This window comes from Neolamprologus multifasciatus, chromosome 3, assembly GCF_963576455.1.
Source record: "Neolamprologus multifasciatus chromosome 3, fNeoMul1.2, whole genome shotgun sequence".
NCBI lineage: Eukaryota > Metazoa > Chordata > Actinopteri > Cichliformes > Cichlidae > Neolamprologus > Neolamprologus multifasciatus.
In genome coordinates this window covers 32424666-32438109 of record NC_140441.1, presented here as the reverse complement: position 1 = coordinate 32438109, position 13444 = coordinate 32424666, and the positions used below count along the sequence as shown (strand labels likewise).

The window sequence follows — 13444 nt, the reverse complement described above, 5'->3', positions numbered from 1 at the left end:
AAGATCTCATCCCGTGGGGTCAAAATGATCATGAGAACGGTGAGCAAAGATCCCAGAACCACACGGGGGGACCTGGTGAATTACCTGCAGAGAGCTGGGACCAAAGTAACAAAGGTCACCATCAGTAACACACTACAACGGCAGGGAATCAAATCCCGCAGTGCCAGACGTGTTCCGCTGCTGAAGCCAGTGCATGTCCAGGCCCGTCTGAAGTTTGCCAGAGAGCACATGGATGATACAGCAGAGGATTGGGAGAATGTCATGTGGTCAGATGAAACCAAAGTAGAACTTTTTGGTATAAACTCAACTCGTCGTGTTTGGAGGAAGAAGAATACTGAGTTGCATCCCAAGAACACCATACCTACTGTGAAGCATGGGGGTGGAAACATCATGCTATGGGGCTGTTTTTCTGCCAAGGGGACAGGACGACTGATCCGTGTTAAGGACAGAATGAATGGGGCCAAGTATCGTGAGATTTTGAGCCAAAACCTCCTTCCATCAGTGAGAACTTTGAAGATGAAACGAGGCTGGGTCTTCCAACGTGACAATGATCCAAAACACACCGCCCGGGCAACAAAGGAGTGGCTCCGTAAGAAGCATTTGAAAGTCCTGGAGTGGCCTAGCCAGTCTCCAGACCTCAACCCCATAGAAAATCTGTGGCGGGAGTTGAAAGTCCGTGTTGCTCGGCGACAGCCCCAAAACATCACTGCTCTTGAGAAGATCTGCATGGAGGAATGGGCCAAAATACCAGCTACTGTGTGTGCAAACCTGGTAAAGACCTATAGTAAACGTTTGACCTCTGTTATTGCCAACAAAGGTTATGTTACAAAGTATTGAGTTGTATTTTTGTTATTGACCAAATACTTATTTTCCACCCTGATTTACGAATAAATTCTTTACAAATCCTACCATGTGAATTCATGGATTTTTTTTTCACATTCTGTCTCTCACAGTTGAAGTGTACCTCTGGTGCAAATTACTGACCTCTGTCATCATTTTAAGTGGGGGAACTTGCACAATCGGTGGCTGACTAAATACTTTTTTGCCCCACTGTATATATACACACATTTATATATATATATATATATACACATACATATATACACACACACATACATATATATATATATATATATATATATGTATACATATATATATACACACATTTATATTTATATATATATATATATATATATATATATACACATACATATATATATGTATACATATATATATATATACACATACATATATATACATATATGTGTGTATATATATATACATATATACACACACATACATATATATGTATACATATATATGTATACATATATATATGTATACATATATGTGTACATATATATGTGTATACATATATATATATATATGTATGTGTATATATAAAAACAAGTTTTTACAGTAGAATGTTTTATATGTTTTATATGCATGTACAGTCTTTAATATACATATATACACATAATATTCACATGAAACATACATATATGTTATCTGTGGGTGTGGGGCAGAGTGGGTGTTCGCTCAGGGCACCAAACAGACTAGGACTGCTACTGCTGACAAAACACAGAATGTGAAAAAGAGGGGAGGTATGATAACAGAACCTAAAGACTAGAAATTATAAATATTACATCAACAAGAAAAACAATTAAAAGAACATAAATAGAAATAAACATTAAATATTACAATATTCAATAAAATGGAATGCTAATGTCCAAAAGCACAAAACACTGGGTCAAAGACCCAGTACCCTGACAGCTATAGGAGTCTGCAATCAGTAGAGCCTCTTCAAACTTACAATGATTGACCAGGATGTCCAAAAGAACTTTGTCAGAGTAATGTCACATTGGTCTGCCAGTTTTGTCATGAATTTGAAAGAAGTTCCACAAATTTCACAATTACCACAATTCAAACACGCTACAATTGCAGTGTGAACAATCTGATTTTTTTTAAATGTTTACATAACAGTGGCCACATTTCAGCACTAACTACTTAAATATTAATTAACTCCAGTGTGGATTAGTTGATGACTTTTTAAAGTATCCATGCGACGAAAACCCTTTCCACACTGACAACAGACAAATGGTTTAATGCCAGTGTGGATGGCCTGATGTTCTTTCAAGGATCTCGTGCAGCTAAAAGACTTTTCACACTGATCACAATGGTTTAACTCCAATGTGGAGGAGATGATGTTCTTTTAAGGTTCTGCGTCGAGTAAAAGATTTTCCACACTGATCACAGCTGAATGGTTTAATTCCAGTGTGGATGAGTAAATGTTTTTTTAAAGTTTTACTCTGAGTAAAAGCTTTTCCACACTGACCACAGATAAATGATTTAATGCCAGTGTGGATGAGAAGATGATCTTTTAAGCTTTTGCTATGAGTAAAAGACTTTCCACACTGATCACAGGTGAATGGTTTAACTCCAATGTGGAGGAGATGATGTTTTCTTAAGTTTCTACGCCGAGTAAAAGCTTTTCCACACTGATCACAGCTGAATGGTTTAATTCCAGTGTGGATGAGCTGATGTTCTTTTAAAGTTTTACTCTGAGTAAAAGCCTTTCCACAATGACCACAGACAAATGATTTAATGCCAGTGTGGATGAGAAGATGATCTTTTAAGCTTTTGCTATGAGTAAAAGACTTTCCACACAGATCACAGGTGAATGGTTTATCTGTAGTATGGATGAGCTGATGTTCTTTTAACCAGTTACTATGAGTGAAAAACTTTCCACACAGATCACAGCTAAATGGTTTTAATCCAGTGTGGATGAGCTGATGTTTTTTTAAGTTGCCATTTTCAGTAAAAGCCTTTCCACACTGATCACAGCTAAATGGTTTTAATCCAGTGTGGATGAGTTGATGTTTTTTTAAGCTGCTATTCTGTGTGAAAGTCCTTCCACACTGATCGCAGCTGAATGGTTTAATGCCAGTGTGGACAAGCTGATGTTGTTTTAACTTGCCATTCTCAGTGAAACACTTTCCACACTGAGCACAGATGAATGGTTTATCTGCAGAATGGACGAGGTGATGTTCTTTTAAGCCATTACTCGGAGAAAAAGACTTTCCACACTGATTGTAGCTAATTGCTTTTAATCCAGTGTGGATGAGCTGATGTTGTTTTAAGTTGCCATTTTCAGTAAAAGTCTTTCCACACTGATCACAGCTAAATGGTTTTAATCCAGTGTGGATGAGCTTATGTCTTTTTAAATGTCCATTTTCAGTAAAAGTCTTTCCACACTGATCACAGCTGAATGCTTTTAATCCAGTGTGAATGAGCTGATGTTTTTTTAAGCTGCCACTCTGAGTGAAAGTCTTTCCACACTGATCACAGCTGAATGGTTTAAATCCAGTGTGAGTGAGCTGATGTTTTTTTAAGCTGCCATTCTGAGTAAAAGCCATTCCACACTGATCACAGCTAAATGGTTTAAATCCAGTGTGAGCGAGCTGATGTTTTTTTAAGCTGCCATTCTGAGTAAAAGTCTTTCCACACTGATCACAGCTGAATGGTTTAATGCCAGTGTGGACGAGCTGATGTCTTTTTAAGTTGCTATTTACAGTGAAAGTCCTTCTACACTGATCACAGCTGAATGGTTTTAATCCAGTGTGGAGAAGCTGGTGTTTTTTTAACTTGCTATTATGGTTGAAAGCCTGTCCACACTGATCACAGCTGAATGGTTTAATACCAGTGTGGACGAGGTGATGTCTTTTTAAGTTGCTATTGTCAGAAAAAGACATTCCACATTGATCACAGCTGAATGGTTTTAATCCAGTGTGGAGAAGCTGGTGTTTTTTTAACTTGCTATTATGGTTGAAAGCCTGTCCACACTGATCACAGCTGAATGGTTTAATACCAGTGTGGACGAGCTGATGTCTTTTTAAGTTGCTATTGTCAGAAAAAGACATTCCACATTGATCACAGCTGAATGGTTTAATGCCAGTGTGGATGAGCTTATGTTGTTTTAAGCTACTAGTATGAGTAAAAGCCTTTCCACACTGATCACACATGAAGCTTCTGTCTCCAATGTCAATGCGCTCGCGTCTTCTGGCCTTCTTCATAGTGATGAAAGTCTTCTCCACAGGGATCACAACTCATTCATCTGTACTTGCTGGCATTGGTTGGTTTTTGTTGAGGTCATAAATTTGGAGAGGTTTCGGCACACTTCCCCTTCTTTTGCCTATGATGACAAAGAACTAAAACAGTGACATGCACTTCACAAAACCTATTTAGTGTACATATACATACATATATCTATACAGACATACACACTCACACACATAGTGTGAAAAATAGTAATCAATACAAGGGATGGCTATTTTAAAGAATCTAACATTTTTAAGAATCTAAAATATGAATATATTTTGAGTTATTTAACATTTTTTTGTCTCCTAATTCATTTGGAGTTTTGATGGTTTCAATTAGAATCTATAATGTAAAAAGTCATTATAAAATAGAAAGATCATGAGAAGGTGTGTCCAAACATTTGAACAGTGGCTTTGTCACCCTGGCTACAGAGCTGTTCCTGTTTTCCTCATTTACTAAGATTTCATAACTTTACAGAGGGCTTTTTCTTGTTCAGGTTAAAAGAAGAATAAATAAGTCTTCAGTGTAGGTGTACTTATAAGTTCTTCCAGGGAGTCAAACTTCTCTGGTTTGTTGCCCTCTTTTTCAGAGCAGCCAAAGTGTGCAGAGGATGTAATACTATTTACAAAATACGCTATCAGAGATTATCAGAGGGAATAGAGCACAACTGTGTATCAGCTGTAAAAAATGTATCATGTGCAACACTAGAACATATTATTAGATACTTTATTATACAACATGTAGAGTGTGTAAAGGATACAAAAAATACAGGACCAAAAACTGATCCTTGAGAAGCTTATTTTCAGGATGGTTAAAAACGGCTAATTTCATCTATCCATTGATTTAATGTAAGCAGGTGAGAACATTATTTTTCTTCAGCAGTGATTTGTCTCTCATTTGGGATAAACAGGCAAAATGTCAGTGTGTACAGAATTAGATGTTATTATTATTATTAAAATAATAACCAATTAATGTCCGTAGAATAATGTTGGCGATTTTTCTTTGTCACCTTTGATGAAGAACCAATGTTTCTGACTACAGGTGCTGAGCTGCTCCTCCTGCAGACTCTTCACCTGCTGCCAGTCGCCTGTGACAGCAAAAAGATTTTTATATTTAATCCAGTTAAATTTATTGTATTATTGTAGGGCACTACTGCAGACCATTGTATTGTGTAGCATTATTTTGCCTCGTAGGTTCAGCACCAATATCAGAATCAGAAAAACCTTATTAATCCCAGAGGAAAACTAAGTTGTCATAGCAGGAAATATACAGCAAACAACATGCACTCACTGAGTGTAGAAACAGAGTTATGATGGATAAATACTAGATAAAAAGAGAAATATAGAGCTATAGTAGGAACAAAAAGAAATTGGCGGGGGGGAGGGGGGGTGCTTACGAAGACAGCTGCTACAACAGCCTGCCGCTAGATCAGCGCCATCTTAAAAGACACATTTCTGGTGGTGATTCTGTTATTAATTGTGGAATATGTTGTATTCTATCCGCCTCATCAAATCATAATACTCAGTACAACATCTTCATTTGAAGGACAACAAATAGCTGAACACAAATGATTAAAAAAAATAAGGTCCTGCTGGAAGCTCCAAGCAGACAAAATGACAGGGGCTGAACAGAACGTACAGCCGAAAACAAAATTAGCTAAGAGAGAGAAACCCTGTAGACAGTTATCGATTTAGGAAGCTATATAATTATAATGTACTCACTCTGGATCTCCTCTCAGAATAACCCGAACTAAAGATGCCCCAGCGGAGAAGGCCGGCTTTGTAGTTAGACTAGGAGAGAGACCAAGCTGTCCGAGCTACGAGAGCCTATATCTTTCCAATCACGCATGAGAAACATAAAAGTGATCTGCCGGAGACCAGAAGGGCAGCAGTAAGAAAGCTCAGCACAGTCACACTATATTTGTCACACCACAAAAGTCTCCGTCGTAGATAACAAGTATGATGACTGTGGCTATAATAGTTACTTGGTAAGTCTACTTTCCGCTGTGTGCACGCGCAGTACTTCGTCTTCTTCTTTGTGGTTTGTCGGCGGTTGGCAACAACGACTCATTACCGCCACCAACTGGTAGTGATGTGTCCTGTGTGTCAAAGCTTCGAAGCGTGTGTCGGCTTATCTTGGGGGAGTTTTTGTAAAGCGCGTATCGAGGCTTTCTTTGGCTGTGTCCCAATTAAGAGACCGCACGCTTGAAGTACGCGCACTACGCGTACTACGTATGGTGCGTACTATAAGTACGAGAAGTGCGGAAGTGAGAGGCTTGTGAAATGGGACGGTCTAGCCTTCGTCGCGCTGTTCAGGTTGCCTAGCAACCATGATACTAACCGCGAGAAACGTTACATGCAGCTTTGTGTGACAGAAATGAAGGAGAGAAAAATGTTTTGTTGGTCATTCATTTTTGTCATGACATCACTGTGATTAGTTGTATATACACATATACATACATATATATATATACACACATACATACATATATATATATATATATATATATACACACACATACATATATATATACACACACACACACACACACACATATATGTATACACACACACATATATATACATACACACATATATATACACACAAACATATATATATATACACACATATATATATACACAAATATATATATATACATACATATATATATACATACATACATACATACATATACATACATATATATATACACATACATACATATATATATACATACATATACATACATTATATATATATATACATATATATACATTATATATATATATACATTATATATATGTATATATATATATATGTATATATATATGTATATATATATATATATATATATATGTATATATATATGTGTGTATATATATACATATGTGTATATGTATATAATGTATATATATATATGTATATATATGTATATGTATGTACACGTATATGTACGTACACAGACACATACACGTATATGTACGTACACACACACATACACGTATATGTAGGTACACACACACATACACGTACGTACACACACACATACACACATATATACATATACACATATATACATATACACATATACACACATCTATACATATACACATATACACACATCTATACATATTCACATATATATATATATATATATATATATATATATATACATATAACATACATATACACATATATACACATATATATATATATACACACACATATATATATATACACATATATACACACATCTATACATATACACACATATATACATATACACACATCTATACATATACACACATATATATACACATATATACACACATCTATACACATACACACATATATATATATATATATACTTACATACACACATACATATAAATATACATACACACATGTGTGTATGTATGTGCGTGTGTTTATCTGACTAAATTCAGTATGGTTCCAACAACAGTTTTTACAGTAAAATATGTTTTATATGCACGTACAATCCTTAACATACACATATTTTATCTGTGGGTGTGGGGCAGAGTGGGTGTTCGCCCAGGGCACCAAGCAGGCTAGGATTGCCACTGCTGACAAAACACAGAATGTGAAAAAGAGGGGAGGTATGATAACGGAACCTAAAGACTAGAAATTACAAATATTACATCAAGCAGAAAAACAATTAAAAGAACATAAATAGAAATAAACATTAAATATTACAATATTCAATCAAATGGAATGCTAATGTCAAAAAGCACAAAACACTGGGTCAAAGACCCAGTACAATGACAGGTATAGAAGTCTGCAATCGGTAGAGCCTCTTCAACCTTAATATGTCCAAAAGAACTTTGTCAGAGTAATGTCACATTGGTCTGCCAGTTTTGTCATAGCACGACATATGTTGTGGATTTGCTGATGCCTCAATAACATTTGTTATAAATGAAAGAGTTTCCACAAATTTCACAATTACCACAATTAAATACACGCTATAATTGCAGTGTGAACAATCTGATTTTTTAAAATGTTTACATAGAAGTGGCCGCATTTCAGCACTGACCAATAAAAAATTAATTAACTCCAGTGTGGATTAGTTGATGATTTTTGAATGCATCCATGCAACCAAAACCCTTTCCACACTGACAACAGACAAATGGTTTAATGCCAGTGTGGATGGCCTGATGTTCTTTCAAGGAACTCATGCGACAGAAAGACAGTCCACACTGATCACAGGTGAATGGTTTAACACCAATGTGGAGGAGATGATGTTTTTTTAAGTTTCTACGCCGAGTAAAAGATTTTCCACACTGATCACAGCTGAATGGTTTAATTCCAGTGTGGATGAGCTGATGTTCTTTTAAATTTTTAATCTGAGTAAAACCCTTTCCACACTGACCACAGACAAATGGTTTAATGCCAGTGTGGATGGCCTGATGTTCTTTCAAGGAGCTCATGCGACAGAAAGACAGTCCACACTGATCACAGGTGAATGGTTTAACCCCAATGTGGAGGAGTAAATGTTTTTTTAAAGCTGTACTCTGAGTAAAAGCTTTTCCACACTGACCACAGATAAATGGTTTAATTCCAGTGTGGATGAGTAAATGTTTTTTTAAAGTTGTACTCTGAGTAAAAGCTTTTCCACACTGACCACAGATGAATGATTTAATGCCAGTGTGGATGAGAAGATGATCTTTTAAGCTTTTACTATAAGTAAAAGACTTTCCACACAGATCACAGGTGAATGGTTTATCTGTAGTATGGATGAGCTGATGTTCTTTTAAGCCGTTACTCTGAGAAAAAGACTTTCCACACTGATCACAGCTAAATGGTTTTAATCCAGTGTGGATGAGCTGATGTTTTTTTAAGTTGCCGTTTTCAGTAAAAGACTTTCCACACTGATCACAGCTAAATGGTTTTAATCCAGTGTGGATGAGTTGATGTTTTTTTAAGGTGCTATTCTGAGTGAAAGTCCTTCCACACTGATCGCAGCTGAATGGTTTAATGCCAGTGTGGACAAGCTGATGTTTTTTTAAGTTGCCATTCTCAGTGAAACACTTTCCACACTGAGCACAGACGAACGGTTTATCTGCAGAATGGACGAGGTGATGTTCTTTTAAGCCATTACTCGGAGAAAAAGGCTTTCCACACTGATTGTAGCTAATTGCTTTTAATCCAGTGTGGATGAGCTGATGTTTTTTTAAGCTGCCACTCTGAGTGAAAGTCTTTCCACACTGATCACAGCTGAATGGTTTTAATCCAGTGTGAGCGAGCTGATGTCTTTTTAAGTTGCCATTCTCAGTGAAAGTCTTTCCACACTGATCACAGCTGAATGGTTTTAATCCAGTGTGGATAAGCTGGTGTTTTTTTAACTTGCTATTATGTGTGAAAGCCTGTCCACACTGATCACAGCTAAATGGTTTAATGCCAGTGTGGATGAGCTGATGTCTTCTTAAGCTGCCATTGTGATTGAAACACTTTCCACACTGATCACAGCTAAATGCTTTTAATCCAGTGTGGACAAGGCGATGCTTTTTTAAGCTGCTAACATAATTGAAACACTTTCCACACTGATCACACCTGAATGGTTTAACTCCAGTGTGGATGAGCTGATGTTGTTTTAAGCTGCCTTTTTGATTGAAACACCTTCCACATTGATCACAGCTGAATTGTTTAACTCCAGTGTGGATGAGCTGATGTTGTTTTAAGCTGCCATTGTGATTGAAACGTCTTCCACATTGATCACAGCTGAATGGTTTAACTCCAGTGTGGATGAGCTTATGTTGTTTTAAGCTGCTATTACGAGTAAAAGCCTTTCCACACTGATCACACATGAAGCTTCTGTCTCCACTGTCAATGCCCTGGCGTCTTCTGGCCTTCTTCATAGTGATGGAAGTCTTCTCCACAGGGATTACAACTCGTTCATCTTTACTTGCTGGCATTGGTTGGTTTTTGTTGAGGTCAAAAATTTGGAGAGGTTTCAGCACGTTTCCCCTTCTTTTGCCTATGACAAAGATGACAAAGAACTAAAACAGTGAAATGCACTAATGGAATAATAAAACCTATAAAGTGTACATATTAGAGCTGGGCGATATAAGATTTTTTCATATCACAATATGTTTTTTTTTTTTCATTTCAGGCGATAACGATATATATCATGATATAAGCCAAATAACTATATTTGTAAGATTTAAATGTGCCGTTGCTCACAAGTAAAATGTGAAATAATCAGCAGCTTGTTTTGATTTAAATATTTATTTCCCATAATAAGTTCAACAGGGTAGATGTACTCAAGGAACATGAGACTTTTTCAGATAAATAAAGGCAAATATTGCAAACTACACAAAAGGCAGCCGCTAAAGCGTTTAAGTTTCAAAATAGAACAAACAAAACAGACTACTAAATTGTCAATTCCACTTAGAAACAAAATATTAATTTTAAAAATAAATCTTAGTTTGTTTTACAGAAGAACAGACAAAATTGACTAACTTTTGTCAATATCAAATAATCTAAGAACTAAAAGGAAATTCTCAATCTCTCCTTGTTGTATAGCTTAGCTTTTCAAACAGTTTTAACAATTACTTTAGTCTGACAAAAGCCGAATGACGAATTAGCGCTTTCAGTCAGAGATTGAGCATGCACCGGTTTATTGTATTTCCAGACTTGCTTTCGGCACAATTTACAGTGCACGCTACTCTGTTTTTTGTCAGACTTGAAATAGCCGAAATACCTTCACACTACGGAACTTCTGTGGTTCTTCCATTCGACAATCTCTCCGGCATTGGAACCATCATCTGTTTTCTCTTCGGTAACCTTTGGTCACGCTGTTCTTCTTTTTTTTTTTTTTTAAGAGGACAAGAGAGATGAGGCCTATCGCAATAGTTTAACTTTTCTATCGAGAAAAAGTTATTTCGCAATACATATCGTTATCGTTCTATCTCCCAGCTCTAGTACATATACATACATATATCTATATACACACACACACACACACACACACACAGTGAGAAAAGTAGTAATCAAAACAACTGACTATTTTAAAGAATCTGAATTTTTTTAAGAATCTAAAATATGAATATGTTTTGAGTTATTTAACAGTTTTTTGTCTCTTAATTCCATGAGTGTTCATTTGGAGATTGATCCTTTAAATTAGTGGCTACAATGTAAAAAGCCATTATAAAATAGAAAAATTATGAGAAGGTAGTAAAGTAAGTAGGGCTGTTCGACATAACAATATGTATCGGATGATGATATGAAAACATCTATTGTTTCATTTTACGCTATCGTTTGTTTCGTGGTGTCGCAAAATAAACTGTTTACGGCAATATTTTTTCATCGTTTTGATGGGATTCGAGATTCACAGAATTTACAGAAAATGTTACATTTTTGTGATTTATATCGTTATCAGGATAGATGTCTTATATCGGGATATGAGATTTTGGTCATATCGCACAGCCCTATGAGAAGGTGTGTCCAAACATTAGACCGGTGGCTTAATCAGCCTGGCTACAGAGCTGTTCCTGTTTTCCTCATTTACTAAGATTTCATAACTTTACAGAGGGCTTTTTCTTGTCCAGGTCAAAAGGGGTTCTCCTAAATTAGTCTTCAGTGTAGGTGTACTTATAAGTTCTTCCAGGAAGTCAAACTTCTCTGGTATGTTGCCTTCTTTTACAGAGCAGCCAAAGTGTGCAGAGGATGTAATACTATTAACAAAATACACTATCAGAGATTATCAGAGGGAATAAAGCACAACTGTGTATCAGCTGTGAAAAATGTATCATGTGCAACACTAGAACATATTATCAGATACTTTATGATAGCAACATGTAGAGTGTGTAAAGGTTAAAAAAAAATACAGGACCAAAAACTGATCCTTGAGAAGCTTATTTTCAGGATGGTTAAAAACGGCTAATTTCATCCATCCATTGATTTAATGTAAGCAGGTTGAGAACATTATTTTTCTTCAGCAGTGATTTGTCTCTCATTTGGGATAAACAGGCAAAATGTCAGTGTATACAGAATTAGATGTCATTATTATTAAAATAATAACCAATTAATGTCTGTAGAATAATGTTGGTGATTTTTCTTTGTCACCTTTGATGAAGAACCAATGTTTCTGACTACAGGTGCTGAGATGCTCCTTCTGCACTCTTCGCCTCCTGCCAGTCACCTGTGACAGCAAAAAGATTTTTATATTTAATCCAGTTAAACTTATTGTAGGGCACTACTGGAAACCACTGTATTGTGTAGCATTATTGTGCCTCGTAGGTTCAGCACCAATATCAGAATCAGAAAAACTTTATTAATCCCAGAGGAAAACTAAGTTGTCATAGCAGGAAATATACAACAAACAACATGCACTCACTGAGTGCAGAAACAGAGTTATGATGGATAAATATTATATAAAAAGATAAATATTGAGCTAAAGGTATCAAAAACAAAATAATTAAAAAAAATAGTAGGAACAAAAAGAAAGAAGACAGGGAGCTGCTACAACAGCCTGCGCCATCTTAAAAGACACATTACTGGTCGGTGATTCTGTTATTGTGGAATCTGTTGTATTTTTTAGCCACCTCATGAAATCATAATACTCAGTACAACATATGAAGAAAAACAAATAGCAGAACACAAATGATTAAAACAAAATAAGGCCCTCAATCCCCTCTCAGAATAACCCGAAATAAAGATCCCCCAGTGGAGAAGGCCGGCTTTGTAGTTGAACTAGGACTAGTAAAGACAGCTGGCTCACTCACCTCCCAGTATGTTAATGGCTACCTTGCAGAGAGACCAAGCTGTCCGAGCTACGAAACGTACATCTTTCCAATTACGCATGAGAAACAGAAACGTGATATGCCGGAGACCAGAGGGACAGTAGTAAGGAAGCTCAGTACAGTCACACTATATTTCCCTTAGACGGATTAAAAATACAAACAAAGAAAAAACTAAAAGTCCCCGTGGAAGATAAAAAGTATGATGACTGTGGTTACACTGTTTCTTCTGAAAGCCTACTTTGTGCTCTGGGCGGGCACGCGCACTACGTCTTCTTCGTCTTTGTGGTTTGTCGGCGGATGGCAACAAACGTTGGCAAACAACGACGTGGTGCAATACCGCCACCAACTGGTTTGGAGTCTGTTCATGATTCGCTCATCAGAATAGAATAGAATAGAATAGAATAGAATAGAATTCAGCTTTATTGTCACTTGCACATGTGACAGGTACAAGGCAACGAAATGCAGTTTGCATCCATCCAGAAGTGCTTTAGCCATGATAACGATATATTACAAATATATATTAGCAATAATATAGATATGTAAATATATTACAGAAATGGGTCTATTATGGTATGTTATAATGTACA

General features: G+C 36.4%; 2 protein-coding genes and 1 long non-coding RNA gene across 3 annotated transcripts in view; all 3 read right to left on the bottom strand.

The window, feature by feature from the left end:
* LOC146522611 (uncharacterized) overlaps positions 1-13444 on the bottom strand; it is a 110701-nt gene that overhangs the window by 72066 nt on the left and 25191 nt on the right. The gene's annotated exons all lie outside the window — the stretch shown is intronic.
* On the bottom strand, positions 2012-4125 carry LOC146522613 (uncharacterized). The gene has a single exon (XM_085153510.1). The coding sequence runs from the start codon at positions 4071-4073 to the stop codon at positions 2172-2174; it is 1902 nt and encodes a 633-aa protein (XP_085009636.1). The 5' UTR covers positions 4074-4125; the 3' UTR covers positions 2012-2171.
* On the bottom strand, positions 7914-13156 carry LOC146522612 (uncharacterized). Its single transcript, XM_085153518.1, has 3 exons — positions 12840-13156; positions 12181-12256; positions 7914-10090 (listed from the first exon to the last, which is right to left on the bottom strand). Exon 3 carries the CDS (start codon positions 10026-10028, stop codon positions 8160-8162), a length of 1869 nt encoding a protein of 622 aa, XP_085009644.1. The 5' UTR covers positions 10029-10090; positions 12181-12256; positions 12840-13156; the 3' UTR covers positions 7914-8159.

Coding starts and splice junctions, on each gene's coding strand:
- LOC146522613 (XM_085153510.1), bottom strand. CDS start 4,073: ATGAAGAAGGCCAGAAGACGCGAGCGCATTGACATTGGAGACAGAAGC.
- LOC146522612 (XM_085153518.1), bottom strand. CDS start 10,028: ATGCCAGCAAGTAAAGATGAACGAGTTGTAATCCCTGTGGAGAAGACT.